The 14,276-nt window shown below is 43.7% G+C and overlaps 1 protein-coding gene across 1 annotated transcript in view; it reads left to right on the top strand.

Moving 5' to 3' along the window:
• Window positions 1–14,276, top strand: part of LOC127636912 (cytosolic phospholipase A2 gamma-like) — a 33,984-nt gene that overhangs the window by 3,638 nt on the left and 16,070 nt on the right. Inside the window, exons 2-4 of the mRNA XM_052117714.1 lie at window positions 9,953–10,047; window positions 10,675–10,814; window positions 11,552–11,753. Of these exons, the coding sequence (XP_051973674.1) occupies window positions 9,953–10,047; window positions 10,675–10,814; window positions 11,552–11,753 (437 nt within the window). The remainder of the gene's footprint in view (window positions 1–9,952; window positions 10,048–10,674; window positions 10,815–11,551; window positions 11,754–14,276) is intronic.

The raw sequence follows: 14,276 nt of genomic DNA, 5'->3' as shown, positions 1-14,276 counted from the left end.
CGAGTTCAAACAGGTGCAGTTAATACAGGTAATGAGTGGAGAACAGGAGGGCTTCTTAAAGAAAAACGAACACATCTGTGAGAGCCGGAATTCTTACTGGTTGGTAGGTGATCAAATATTTATGTCATGCAATAAAATGCAAATTAATTATTTAAAAATCATACAATGTGATTTTCTGGATTTTAGTTTTAGATTCCGTCTCTCACAGTTGAAGTGCACCTATGATACAAATTACAGACCCCTACATGCTTCGTAAGTAGGAAAACCTGCAAAATCAGCAGTGTATCAAATTCTTGTTCTCCCCACTGTATAAAGCCCCCACAAAGGTAAAACAAAATGCCCCTGAAAATCAATTTTAGGGGGCAAAATCAGCCGCTCAGTCGAAATGTGAGTTTTTGACACTGTTTGTGTCTGAGATGTCCTTATTAATATAGGATTGAAGATGTGATGATTAATAATGCTTTTTGTCAAAGTTATTGACTCGTTCACACTGACAGAAAGGATCATATTTTAGATGATGAGATGCAAATGTTAAAGATAATGCTGCTTGTTAAAATTTCTTATTTGCATTAATCAAATTTTTAGGCTGAAAACTCACTTCATGAAAATAATAGAAACTCTTAAATATTCAGACATATTTCCAGGCTTGGTTTAGTTTTGAGCTCGTGTTGTACATGATAAAGTAACCGCACTTAAATAGGTCAAAAGTGTTGATGGTTGCTTTTAAAACAGGAAGTTGCTGTGGATCTCAGCTTCATTTCTTATTCATTTGATTATCAGTCATGCTTAAAGCTTAACTTTATAAATATATATATATATATATTAATTTTGATGCAAGGATTTGTATGCTTAACTAGTTAGCTCAGTTAGCTGTTGGATGATAGTAACACACGGGATAAATAAACGTAATAAAATGGACATCTTTGCACGTGCTGTACGGGGAGTAGTGCTAACATTAACATGCTGCATGAAGAAAGGAGGAATGGAACAACATTAATGTGAATAAATGATTTTAGCATTTTCATTTCGGACGAAATGTCCCTTTAAGAAGATCTAAAGAAGATTAGTTATTGTGTCATCATACTGTGGTGTAACATTTTGTCATTTGAGTTCTGGAAATGTAGCGCTGGAATGCTTTCATTGATTGAGTTACTGGTTTTGAATGTAACTGGTGCTGTCGTGTTAATGAGTGGGCGTGTTTTGGCACAGTGAACCTCGGCGCAAAACTGAAACGCTTTGAAGTGCACATATACAGCCTACATAGTGAGCCGTTGTTATGAATCTGTGGTTAAACCCAACAGAACTTCAGATGGAGGTGGAGGGCAAAGATAAGCTGCTGTTGTGCAGTCTGCGTTTGAATCTAAACAAGCGTTTAAAACTTCACTTAAAAGTCCAGAACCATTTGTAGTTTAGTTGGTTCTTCAGAAAACCACATGCATAATGGTGCTTTAAAGAACCTAGAAACCACATACCTGATCTGAAGAACCAATCGTGCAACATCAAGAATTTGAAAGGTGCACTCGGTGTGTTTACATTTACATTTACATTTATGCATTTGGCAGACGCTTTTATCCAAAGTGTCTTACAGTGCACTTATTACAGGGACAATCCCCCCGGAGCAACCTGGAGTTAAGTGCCTTACTCAAGGACACAATGGTGGTGGCCGTGGGGTTCGAACCAGCAACCTTCTGATTAACAGCCCTGATTAACAGCTCTGTGCTTTAGCCACTACGCCATGTGACTCTACCCTCCCTAGCAACTGGGCCAATTTGGTTACCCCATGTGACTCTACCCTCCCTAGCAACCGGGACAATTTGGTTGCTAAGGAGACCTGACAGGAGTCACTCAGCATGCTCTGGATTCAAACTCACGACTCCAGGTGTGATAGTCAGCATCAATACTTGCTGAGATACCCAGACCCCGGAAAATATGTCTAGGCGTAGTCAAGCGCCTGTCCGGAGAGAAAGTGGTAAGGGAGCGTGCGCCTGAGCTAACACCTGTTTCTAATTCCAGTAAGCATGGGGAGAGCAGCATAAAAGCAGACACACAACCAGCAGATGGGGAGAGAAAAAGTCCAGAAAGTCCAGAAAGTTATTATTGTGAATCTGAGGAGATTATTGCGTGCCCCTCACCTGCAGATGTTCAAATAGTCAGATAGTATCACCCCCAACTCACGCCATTCATTAAGTAGTTGTAGTTTAAGTAGTTCGTTGTTGGGGCGGGTCTAAGCAGTCACTCAAAACAAGCACAGAAATGTTTATAGCTCCACAGTAACACAGTGCTTACAGATCAAGAAACAGCCCATGAATGGCTTATAGTTGTGTCTGTATATTAGGCTGGGATAGAAGAAAGTATTTTAACACTGAGAAAGTTACTTCAGGTTTGACTGACTGAACAACATGAATGGAATTATCTGTCGGCTTCAAAGTAGGTGGAGTTCTAAGTCACTCCTACTCATGCCGTGGCAGTAAGAAGGTTTCCTGAGAGTTCGCCCTGGCGAGCTGTAATGAACTGAAAACAAACTCAAAAACACCTTCTTGTGTGCGGGTTACTTTTGTTCCAAATGACATCTCACACGTTCGTTCTTCGATTTATAGGAAGTATGCAGAGGCCTTTACCACAATGCTCGATTTGTAAAACGATACATTTTAACGCTTGTATTACAGACTCACCTACATTTATACACTTATTCTAAAGTGATTAGCTTGTGTGGCAGCTCACCTGAAGACCGAGGTTTGAGCGCAGCAAAACACTCAATGTGTTTTGACATGATTGCTTCAGAAAATGTGCTTTTCATGTCACATTTGCTTTCAGAACACAATCAGTTTGGTTTAGGTAAAGTTTTAGGCTAGGGAGGTACCATGGAGAGACTTAGCGCGTGTGGAAGCTTCACTTTATTCTGTGCAGCATCCACACACAACTCACCACGTGCCCCACTGAGAGCGAGAACCACATTATAGTGACCACGAGGAGGTTACCCCATGTGACTCTACCCTCCCTAGCAACCCGGCCAATTTGGTTACCCCATGTGACTCTACCCTCCCTAGCAACTAGTCCAATATTGGTTACCCCATGTGACTCTACCCTCCCTAGCAACTGGGCCAATTTGGTTACCCCATGTGACTCTACCCTCCCTAGCAACCGGGCCAATTGGGTTACACCATATGACTCTACCCTCCCTAGCAACTGAGCCAATTTGGTTACCCCATGTGACTCTACCCTCCCTAGCAACTGGGCCAATTTGGTTACCCCATGTGACTCTACCCTCCCTAGCAACCGGGCCAATTGGGTTACACCATGTGACTCTACCCTCCCTAGCAACTGGGTCAATTTGGTTACCCCATGTGACTCTACCCTCCCTAGCAACCGGGCCATTTGGGTTACACCATGTGACTCTACCCTCCCTAGCAACTGAGCCAATTTGGTTACCCCATGTGACTCTACCCTCCCTAGCAACTGAGCCAATTTGGTTACCCCATGTGACTCTACCCTCCCTAGCAACCGGGCCAATTGGGTTACACCATGTGACTCTACCCTCCCTAGCAACTGAGCCAATTTGGTTACCCCATGTGACTCTATCCTCCCTAGCAACTGAGCCAATTTAGGTACCCCATGTGACTCTACCCTCCCTAGCAACTGAGCCAATTTGGTTACCCCATGTGACTCTACCCTCCCTAGCAACTGAGCCAATTTGGGTACCCCATGTGACTCTACCCTCCCTAGCAACTGAGCCAATTTGGTTACCCCATGTGACTCTACCCTCCCTAGCAACTGAGCCAATTTGGTTACCCCATGTGACTCTACCCTCCCTAGCAACCAGGCCAATTTGGTTACCCCATGTGACTCTACCCTCCCTAGCAACCAGGCCAATTTGGTTACCCCATGTGACTCTACCCTCCCTAGCAACCAGGCCAATTTGGTTACCCCATGTGACTCTACCCTCCCTAGCAACTGGGTCAATTTGGTTACCCCATGTGACTCTACCCTCCCTAGCACCTGAGCCAATTTGGTTACCCCATGTGACTCTACCCTCCCTAGCAACCGGGCCAATTGGGTTACACCATGTGACTCTACCCTCCCTAGCAACTGAGCCAATTTGGTTACCCCATGTGACTCTATCCTCCCTAGCAACTGAGCCAATTTAGGTACCCCATGTGACTCTACCCTCCCTAGCAACTGAGCCAATTTGGTTACCCCATGTGACTCTACCCTCCCTAGCAACTGAGCCAATTTGGGTACCCCATGTGACTCTACCCTCCCTAGCAACTGAGCCAATTTGGTTACCCCATGTGACTCTACCCTCCCTAGCAACTGAGCCAATTTGGTTACCCCATGTGACTCTACCCTCCCTAGCAACCAGGCCAATTTGGTTACCCCATGTGACTCTACCCTCCCTAGCAACCAGGCCAATTTGGTTACCCCATGTGACTCTACCCTCCCTAGCAACCAGGCCAATTTGGTTACCCCATGTGACTCTACCCTCCCTAGCAACTGGGTCAATTTGGTTACCCCATGTGACTCTACCCTCCCTAGCAACCAGGCCAATTTGGTTACCCCATGTGACTCTACCCTCCCTAGCAACCAGGCCAATTTGGTTACCCCATGTGACTCTATCCTCCCTAGCAACTGAGCCAATTTAGGTACCCCATGTGACTCTACCCTCCCTAGCAACTGAGCCAATTTGGTTACCCCATGTGACTCTACCCTCCCTAGCAACTGAGCCAATTTGGGTACCCCATGTGACTCTACCCTCCCTAGCAACTGAGCCAATTTGGTTACCCCATGTGACTCTACCCTCCCTAGCAACTGAGCCAATTTGGTTACCCCATGTGACTCTACCCTCCCTAGCAACCAGGCCAATTTGGTTACCCCATGTGACTCTACCCTCCCTAGCAACCAGGCCAATTTGGTTACCCCATGTGACTCTACCCTCCCTAGCAACCAGGCCAATTTGGTTACCCCATGTGACTCTACCCTCCCTAGCAACTGGGTGAATTTGGTTACCCCATGTGACTCTACCCTCCCTAGCAACCAGGCCAATTTGGTTACCCCATGTGACTCATTAAAACCTCCATCTTATACACTATAAAATACAATAGCCCCATAAATTTAACTTATTTTTTATCTTTAACACCAATTGACAAGTTTTGGATGTTGAACTCAAGTTTTTTTTTAAATCTGAGTTAAAGTATTTAATTGTCTAGAGTACTTGTGAGTTTTGTCTGGGTTTTCAATGTTCATTTAACTCATGTCTGTAAGTTATATGTTGAAAAGGGGAGGTGCTGAGTTCCTGTTCGGTAACACAAAGGCTGTGAGGAGGTGAGTTGGTATATTTTTCATTTGTGTAGATCAAATGTAATAATGTTGCCACTTTCTTGCTTGGTGAAAATTTCAGCACATTGACCCGCTCTGCCAATGTGACCGCAACTGTTGTGTAAAACACTGGACAAACCTGAATATTATTTAGATGAAATGAATGTTTTTACACCAGTCTTTGTTAGATATTGTCCTACTAGGAATGAATTCCCGAGCCAATGTAAAAGCATGTGTAACATTGATCTTGTTCAAAGAAATGTTATATTTTTGAGCAGATAAGTTGTAAGTTAATTCAGTGTAAATCAGGAATCTGGGAAACTTGCCGTTATTAGTCAAGATGAGAAATACATTTAAGAAACATTTTAAAAACATTAGTGCCCTCAACTTAAAATGGCAATCGATATGAATATAGTTTGTTATCTTAACTTGAAAATGTCATTTGAAATAGTGAGGAATTGTACGTTTATTTGACAAGATGAAGTGAGTTTTCTTGAATTGATAATGTAACAATGTAAGTTGTTTTAACAAATGATTATTAGTTAAACAACTTGTAAAATGTAACTATTTGAGTTGAAAAAATGTTGTGTTCAAGATGAGTTTTTAAGGAAGTAGGGGAACTTTCGTTCTCTGTCTGTCAGTCACTGGACATTGTGTCGATGTAGTGACTTTAGGGATTCGATCTTGGAAATATGCATTCTTCTTCACTATTACATCCTGTACAGATAAAAAGGACTCACAGCTAGTTTTTGGCGACCTCTCCTGGACATAAATAGAGCGCACACATACCTAAAACATTTACAGCTTTGGCCACTGGGGGCAGTGTTTTAAATGTTGGTAAGCGTATACCGATTTTTGCAAAAGAATTCAACCTAATTGTTTTTTTTATTTCACTGTGAGATCAGGCTGGTTACACCATGGAAAACATTTGACTGTCCCAACTTTTTTGGAGCGTGTTGCAATCATCTGATTTAAAATGAGTACATATATATATATATATATATATATACAAACAATTACATTCACAAGGTGAAACATGCAATAATGTGTTGTTGTACTGCTTTCAATAGAGCACAGAGTGAATATAATTTACTAAATTCTTTGGTTTACTTTAAGGATTTTCCAGAATGTCCCAACTTTTTGGGAATTAGGGTTGAAGTACAACTTATACTCACCTAAAGGATTATTAGGAACACCATACTAATACTGTGTTTGACCCCCTTTCGCCTTCAGAACTGCCTTAATTCTACGTGGCATTGATTCAACAAGGTGCTGAAAGCATTCTTTAGAAATGTTGGCCCATATTGATAGGATAGCATCTTGCAGTTGATGGAGATTTGTGGGATGCACATCCAGGGCACGAAGCTCCCGTTCCACCACATCCCAAAGATGCTCTATTGGGTTGAGATCTGGTGACTGTGGGGGCCATTTTAGTACAGTGAACTCATTGTCATGTTCAAGAAACCAATTTGAAATGATTCGAGCTTTGTGACATGGTGCATTATCCTGCTGGAAGTAGCCATCAGAGGATGGGTACATGGTGGCCATAAAGGGATGGACATGGTCAGAAACAATGCTCAGGTAGGCCGTGGCATTTAAACGATGCCCACTTGGCACTAAGGGGCCTAAAGTGTGCCAAGAAAACATCCCCCACACCATTATACCACCACCACCAGCCTGCACAGTGGTAACAAGGCATGATGGATCCATGTTCTCATTCTGTTTACGCCAAATTCTGACTCTACCATCTGAATGTCTCAACAGAAATCGAGACTCATCAGACCAGGCAACATTTTTCCAGTCTTCAACTGTCCAATTTTGGTGAGCTCTTGCAAATTGTAGCCTCTTTTTCCTATTTGTAGTGGAGATGAGTGGTACCTGGTGGGGTCTTCTGCTGTTGTAGCCCATCCGCCTCAAGGTTGTGCGTGTTGTGGCTTCACAAATGCTTTGCTGCATACCTCGGTTGTAACGAGTGGTTATTTCAGGCAAAGTTGCTCTTCTATCAGCTTGAATCAGTCGGCCCATTCTCCTCTGACCTCTAGCATCAACAAGGCATTTTCACCCACAGGACTGCCGCGATACTGGATGTTTTTCCTTTTCACACCATTCTTTGTAAACCCTAGAAATGGTTGTGCGTGAAAATCCCAGTAACTGAGCAGATTGTGAAATACTCAGATCGGCCCGTCTGGCACCAACAACCATGCCACGCTCAGAATTGCTTAAATCACCTTTCTTTCCCATTCTGACATTCAGTTTGGAGTTCAGGAGATTGTCTTGACCAGGACCACACCCCTAAATGCATTGAAGCAACTGCCATGTGATTGGTTGATTAGATAATTGCATTAATGAGAAATTGAACAGGTGTTCCTAATAATCCTTTAGGTGAGTGTATTTGTCCTACATTAATTCCTGCATAGTTACATATTAATGAAGGAACAGTTTTATTACTCTTACACCGTGTCCTAACTACACGCGACACGATAAAATTCCAGCGATAGCAAGTGTGTCTGTCCACACCAGACGCGACGCGACTGTGAGACGCCACACGTCAATCAAAAATCACAGCCATTCAGAACAGCGTGTGGGCGGAGTCTCTCTGTGAAAGCGCACTGCTGGCCCGCACTCGCATTGGAAATGGTGTGCACAGCTCGGACTACTGTCATTGTGACTCCCCACCCTGCCTGTATTTCAGTAGATTGTCTGGAATGACACCCCTGGATACAGGGACACAAATCGTCATGCCTATTCACTCTACTTTACATTGAAAATGAAGCAGAATTTGTTTTACACAGGTTGATGCGTCTTTAGTAGCCTACTATAGCTAAATGCTACATTCATTCATTCATTCGCTGTAGATGAAAGTCTAAACTTAACTTACCATGTGTATTCAATGCTTCAGCTATACTTCTCCAGACGGAATCCTTTTTCCTGATGTCTTTGTGGAATTTGTGGGATTTATCGTAGAGAATTGAATGCCTTTAAACTTCGACAATCAGTTCCTCGTCGTCCATGTTTGATGATTAAATATTCATGACACGCAGAACTTCCATCCAATGAGATCTCTGTGTGGGCGGATCTGTCAGCCGCGACGTCGCAGAAATAGGAACCGTTTCTAAATTAGAAACTTCGCGTTTTGCGTCGCGTGTAGTTAGGACACGGTGTAAGTCTGTAGGTTTGTGCTGATGTTAAACAGTTATAATGTTGACTTTTCTCGTTTAGCCTGGTGTTTCTTTTCTTAGCATATTAGCCAGGCCGATGAAACATTCCTATAAAATGCACTGCATGGCCAAAAGTATGTGCACCCCCATATGTGCTTGTTGAACATTTCATAAAAAAATGTAAACAATTATTAAGCAGTCCTGATCTGTCAAATGGAGTATGTTTGGCACTTTGAAAAGCGCACAATACTGCAACGATGCATAATGGATGAATGGGGGGAAATTCTTCTTGCTAAACTTAACAAACTTGTGTCTTCAGTGTTCAAATGCTTAATAAGTGTTATAAGAAGAAATGTTGATGTTACACCAACATGAACATACAGGAAGTCGTCATGCTGTTTCCGAGACTTCCGGTACCCTTGGATCGGCGACAGTATGCCTAATCACTGACTTGCAACATTTCACACCAGACATTTTTGTATCAGTTTTAATGTGTTTAACTTCTCATGTGGCTCAACCGGCAGCATGCAGCACGTGAGACCGGGTTCATATCCACATTGAAACCAGGAAGTAATCGCGTTTGCTTAATCTGTGATGAGCGCAAATCAGAGGTTGCATTTTTACTCCACTGATATTTAGGTTTAGGTTTGTGGAGTAGAGCCAATAAAATATGCATTCCTCTTCACTGTATCACATCCTGTACAGCTGAAAAGAACTCGCTTCACAGTTAGTTGATGGCGCCCTCTCCTGGATATAAATGAACTTACACATGCCTATATCAGCGTTTTAAATTTCTTTAACATAGACCCATTTCTGCTAAAGATGATGACTTACTTTTTTATTTCACTTCATTGTATTATATATATATATATATATATATATATATATATATATATATATATATATATATATATATATATATATATATATTAAACAATTAAATTCACAAGGTAAAACATGCATTTTCCACAATGTCCCAACTTTTGGGGGATGGGGGTTGGGGGGGGGGGGTATATTTGTCCTACATTAATTCCTGCATAGTTACATATTAATGAAGGAACAGTTTTATTACTCTTAGTCTGTAGGTTTGTGCTGATGTTAAACAGTTATAATGTTGACTTTTCTCATTTAGCCTGGTGTTTCTTTGGTTTGTGGGGTGACATTTCTTAGCATATTAGCATACATGAATTTCATAATATTTTGCCCTGACTAGCTCTGAAATGATACAAATGTTTCTATTACTTTATAGATGAGTGCATCCAAACCCCAGAAAAGGTAATCCTGCTTAGATGGTCAGAATATTGGATTCGATGTCTCTCTCTCTCTCTCTCTTTATTTATATCAATGAATAATCTCAGTAATTATGAGAATGACTGTTCAAAATTAAATGTATTATAAATGATGTGTATAAAAATAATCAAGTTACACTGCAGCACTTGAATGTCTGTGTATGACTCCTGCAGCAGTTCGGTGAGAATCAGACAGCTCTCTGAATAAGAACGAGGAAGAGTTTGTAAAGAGAAGGAAAGACATCGTTCTAAAATGCCTTGAGACGCTCGATATAAAGTGTAGTCAGGTAAAACCTCCAGAAAACCTTTTGCTATACCTTTTGGAGTGGTGGTGGCGTAGTGGGCTAAAGCACATAACTGGTAATCAGGAGGTTGCTGGTTTGATCCCCACAGTCACCACCATTGTGTCCTTGAGTAAGACACTTAACTCCAGGTTGCTCCGGGGGGATTGTCCCTGTAATAAGTGCTCTGTATAATACATTGGTACTCAGAAGGTTGCTGGTTTGATCCCCACAGTCACCACCATTGTGTCCTTGAGTAAGACACTTAACTCCAGGTTGCTCCGGGGGGATTGTCCCTGTAATAAGTGCTCTGTATAATACATTGGTACTCAGAAGGTTGCTGGTTTGATCCCCACAGTCACCACCATTGTGTCCTTGAGTAAGACACTTAACTCCAGGTTGCTCCGGGGGGATTGTCCCTGTAATAAGTGCACTGTAAGTCACTTTGGATAAAAGCATCTGCCAAATGCATAAATGTAAATATAAATGTTACTTCTGTCTGTCTACACTTCCTTGAAATGACCTAAAAGTTTTGTTGTAGAAAAGGAACACCAGAAGTTTCCCAGAACAATGATGTCATCAGGGCTGATTGTGTTTGAGTGTATAAGAGCTGTGATATTTGGGTTTCATGAGCAGGTGCCAAATATTGCACTATTGGGTTCTGGAGGAGGAGAACGAGCCATGGTGGGTTTACTGGGATCCCTGGATCAACTCGGTAAAGCAGGTCTTCTGGACTGTTTCCTCTATCTGTGTGGAGTCTCTGGATCTACATGGTACTGATCCAAACAAAAACACACACGGATGGTCTGGGGCCGTATGAATAAAACTTCTCAGACAAGCTCTAAATAACAGTGTAAAGCTTTGAATTAAATGCCAAAACATTCCTAGCATAAAATAGATTTTTATGAAGACACTAAAGGTAACTTTCAACAAAGTCTAAACCTGATTTGTAAGAGCTGACTGAGATGACACTAAAGTGAAGGACTACATTGATGTCTACCCAAAATAGCCAATAGTGAGCCTGCAAGGGTATAAGGTCATGACACCATTCATTCAGACATTAAAAACACATTTAAATGATATCAAATAAACCAAACTCTTTGTTATAATCCCATTACTGTTTCCACATTAGTACTCAAACATGGTTGAATTTACAAGGTAACACACTCGATGAAGAAGGTCTATTTGAAGTAACAAGTGCTGTTGGGAAACAATGATAACTGCACGACTTTGAGTTTATAATATTTACTGATAATAAATCAAATGTAAGTTATGAGCTGGTGTTAAACATCTCTCAAGTGCATAAATCTGTATACTATACTATAAGCTTCTATAAAACATTTATTAAAGTGTTTGGGTTGGGCTGTTTTATATTGTGCATTACGGTGTCTAAGCAAACATAAGCCAATGTACGTTTACTAGAACCAAACTTTATGTGAGAATATCCATGAGCTCATGTTGGAATGTCAGAAATGAGATGAACTCTAAGAGGGATTTTCTTTCTATCAAGGTGCATGGCGTCCTTATACCAAGAACCGGACTGGACCAGCAATCTGGAGGCAGTGAAACAAGAAATCGTGCAGAGACTCAGTGGTGACGGAGTGAGCTGGAGTGAAGCATTTTCCAAACTGAAGAAATATTACTATGAGAAAGACATCTTCAGTTTGACAGATGTTTGGGCAGTGATGGTCGTCACTTCATATGTGAAAGAGGTCTGTATGTATGTCTGTATTCATAATAAAAATGTAGTTTTAGTTTTATGATTTTATGCTGGTAAAAGTGGTCGCACACAGTCTTACAGTTTTTTTACAATCGCTATGACAATTTTTTCAATACTTTTAACAAATGTCCTAAACTCTTAACGCACCAACACACCTACAACACACAATTGGCAAAACATTTAATTTCATGCTCATTGTAAACTAAAGTCCAACTCTAGTTTTCAAAATACAATAATACACTAACAACAATACACTATGTCTACCAAAACACTGCAAACATGTCTCAAAATCAAATCATTTTTCAAAACACTAACATGTGTTCTCGTCCAACAGGAAGATTTAGTCAATCACAATGTCATAAAAACACTAACATCAGATGGAATTACAGAAACTGCATTATTATATATGTGTCAGGTCTTATACAACAGACAGTATATTGTATTGATCAGCGATTGTGTTTTGCTCTGCAGTTTCTTTTGAAGCCTCTCTACATTTGTGTTTTGTTGGGTTTAGGTCTTTTTTTTTAGGCAGAAATTCAATAAAAAAAGACGAATTGGTGACAGAGTTCTTTGATGCGCTCACCATTCCTTTCAAAAGGAACTTTGTATAATTGTTTCATTTGGACTCTGTGTTTAGCTAGAGTCCGAGAAATGCCCTTGCCCTTGTCCCACTCCTCTCCCTTGTCCTTGTCCCACTCCTCTCCCTTGTCCTTGTCCCACTTCTCTCCCTTGTCCTTGTCCCACTCCTCTCCCTTGCCCTTGTCCCACTCCTCTCCCTCGCCCCACTCGTCTCCCTTGTCCTTGTCCCACTCCTCTCCCTTGTCCTTGTCCCACTCCTCTCCCTTGCCCTTGTCCCACTCCTCTCCCTCGCCCCACTCGTCTCCCTTGTCCTTGTCCCACTCCTCTCCCTTGCCCTTGTCCCACTCCTCTCCCTCGCCCCACCCGTCTCCCTTATCCTTGTCCCACTCCTCTCCCTTGTCCTTGTTCCACTCCTCTCCCTTGCCCTTGTCCCACACCTCTCCCTTGCCCTTGTCCCACTCCTCTCCCTTGCCCTTGTCCCACTCTTCTCCCTTGTCCTTGTCCCACTCCTCTCCCTTGCCCTTGTCCCACTCCTCTCCCTTGCCCTTGTCCTTGTCCCAATCCTCTCCCTTGTCCCACTCCTCTCCCTTGCCCTCGTCCCACTCCTCTCCCTTGCCCTTGTCCCACTCCTCTCCCTTGCCCTTGTCCCACTCCTCTCCCTTGCCCTCGTCCCACTCCTCTCCCTTGTCCTTGTCCCACTCCTCTCCCTTGCCCTTGCCCTTGTCCCACTCCTCTCCCTTGTCCTTGTCCCACTCCTCTCCCTTGTCCTTGTCCCACTCCTCTCCCTTGCCCTTGTCCTTGTCCCACTCCTCTCCCTTGCCCTTGTCCCACTCCTCTCCCTTCTCCTTGTCCCACTCCTCTCCCTTGTCCTTGTCCCATTTCTCTCCCTTGCCCTTGTCCCACTCCTCTCCCTTGCCCTTGTCCCACTCCTCTCCCTTGTCCTTGTCCCACTCCTCTCCCTTGTCCTTGTCCCACTCCTCTCCCTTGCCCTTGTCCCACTCCTCTCCCTTGCCCTTGTCCCACTCCTCTCCCTCACCCCACTCGTCTCCCTTGTCCTTGTCCCACTCGTCTCCCTTGTCCTTGTCCCACTCCTCTCCCTTGCCCTTGTCCCACTCCTCTCCCTCGCCCCACTCGTCTCCCTTGTCCTTGTCCCACTCCTCTCCCTTGCCCTTGTCCCACTCCTCTCCCTTGCCCCACCCGTCTCCCTTGTCCTTGTCCCACTCCTCTCCCTTGTCCTTGTTCCACTCCTCTCCGTTGCCCTTGTCCTTGTCCCACACCTCTCCTTTGCCCTTGTCCCACTCCTCTCCCTTGCCCTTGTCCCACTCTTCTCCCTTGTCCTTGTCCCACTCCTCTCCCTTGCCCTTGTCCCACTCCTCTCCCTGCCCTTGTCCTTGTCCCAATCCTCTCCCTTGTCCTTGTCCCACTCCTCTCCCTTGCCCTTGTCCATGTCCCACTCCTCTCCCTTGCCCTTGTCCATGTCCCACTCCTCTCCCTTGCCCTTGTCCCACTCCTCTCCCTTGCCCTTGTCCCACTCCTCTCCCTTGCCCTCGTCCCACTCCTCTCCCTTGTCCTTGTCCCACTCCTCTCCCTTGCCCTTGTCCCACTCCTCTCCCTTGTCCTTGTCCCACTCCTCTCCCTTGTCCTTGTCCCACTCCTCTCCCTTGCCCTTGTCCTTGTCCCACTCCTCTCCCTTGCCCTTGTCCCACTCCTCTCTCTTGTCCTTGTCCCACTCCTCTCCCTTGTCCTTGTCCCACTCCTCTCCCTTGCCCTTGTCCCACTCCTCTCCCTTGTCCTTGTCCCACTCCTCCACCTTGTCCTTGTCCCACTTCTCTCCCTTGTCCTTGTCCCACTCCTCTCCCTTGTCCTTGTCCCACTCCTCTCCCTTGCCCTTGTCCTTGTCCCACTCCTCTCCCTTGCCCTTGTCCCACTCCTCTCC

The sequence above is a fragment of the Xyrauchen texanus genome, chromosome 4 (genome assembly GCF_025860055.1).
Source record: "Xyrauchen texanus isolate HMW12.3.18 chromosome 4, RBS_HiC_50CHRs, whole genome shotgun sequence".
In the NCBI taxonomy this organism is placed as follows: domain Eukaryota; kingdom Metazoa; phylum Chordata; class Actinopteri; order Cypriniformes; family Catostomidae; genus Xyrauchen; species Xyrauchen texanus.
Note: the sequence above shows the minus strand (reverse complement) of the source record. Positions and strands in the feature narration are given on the sequence as shown.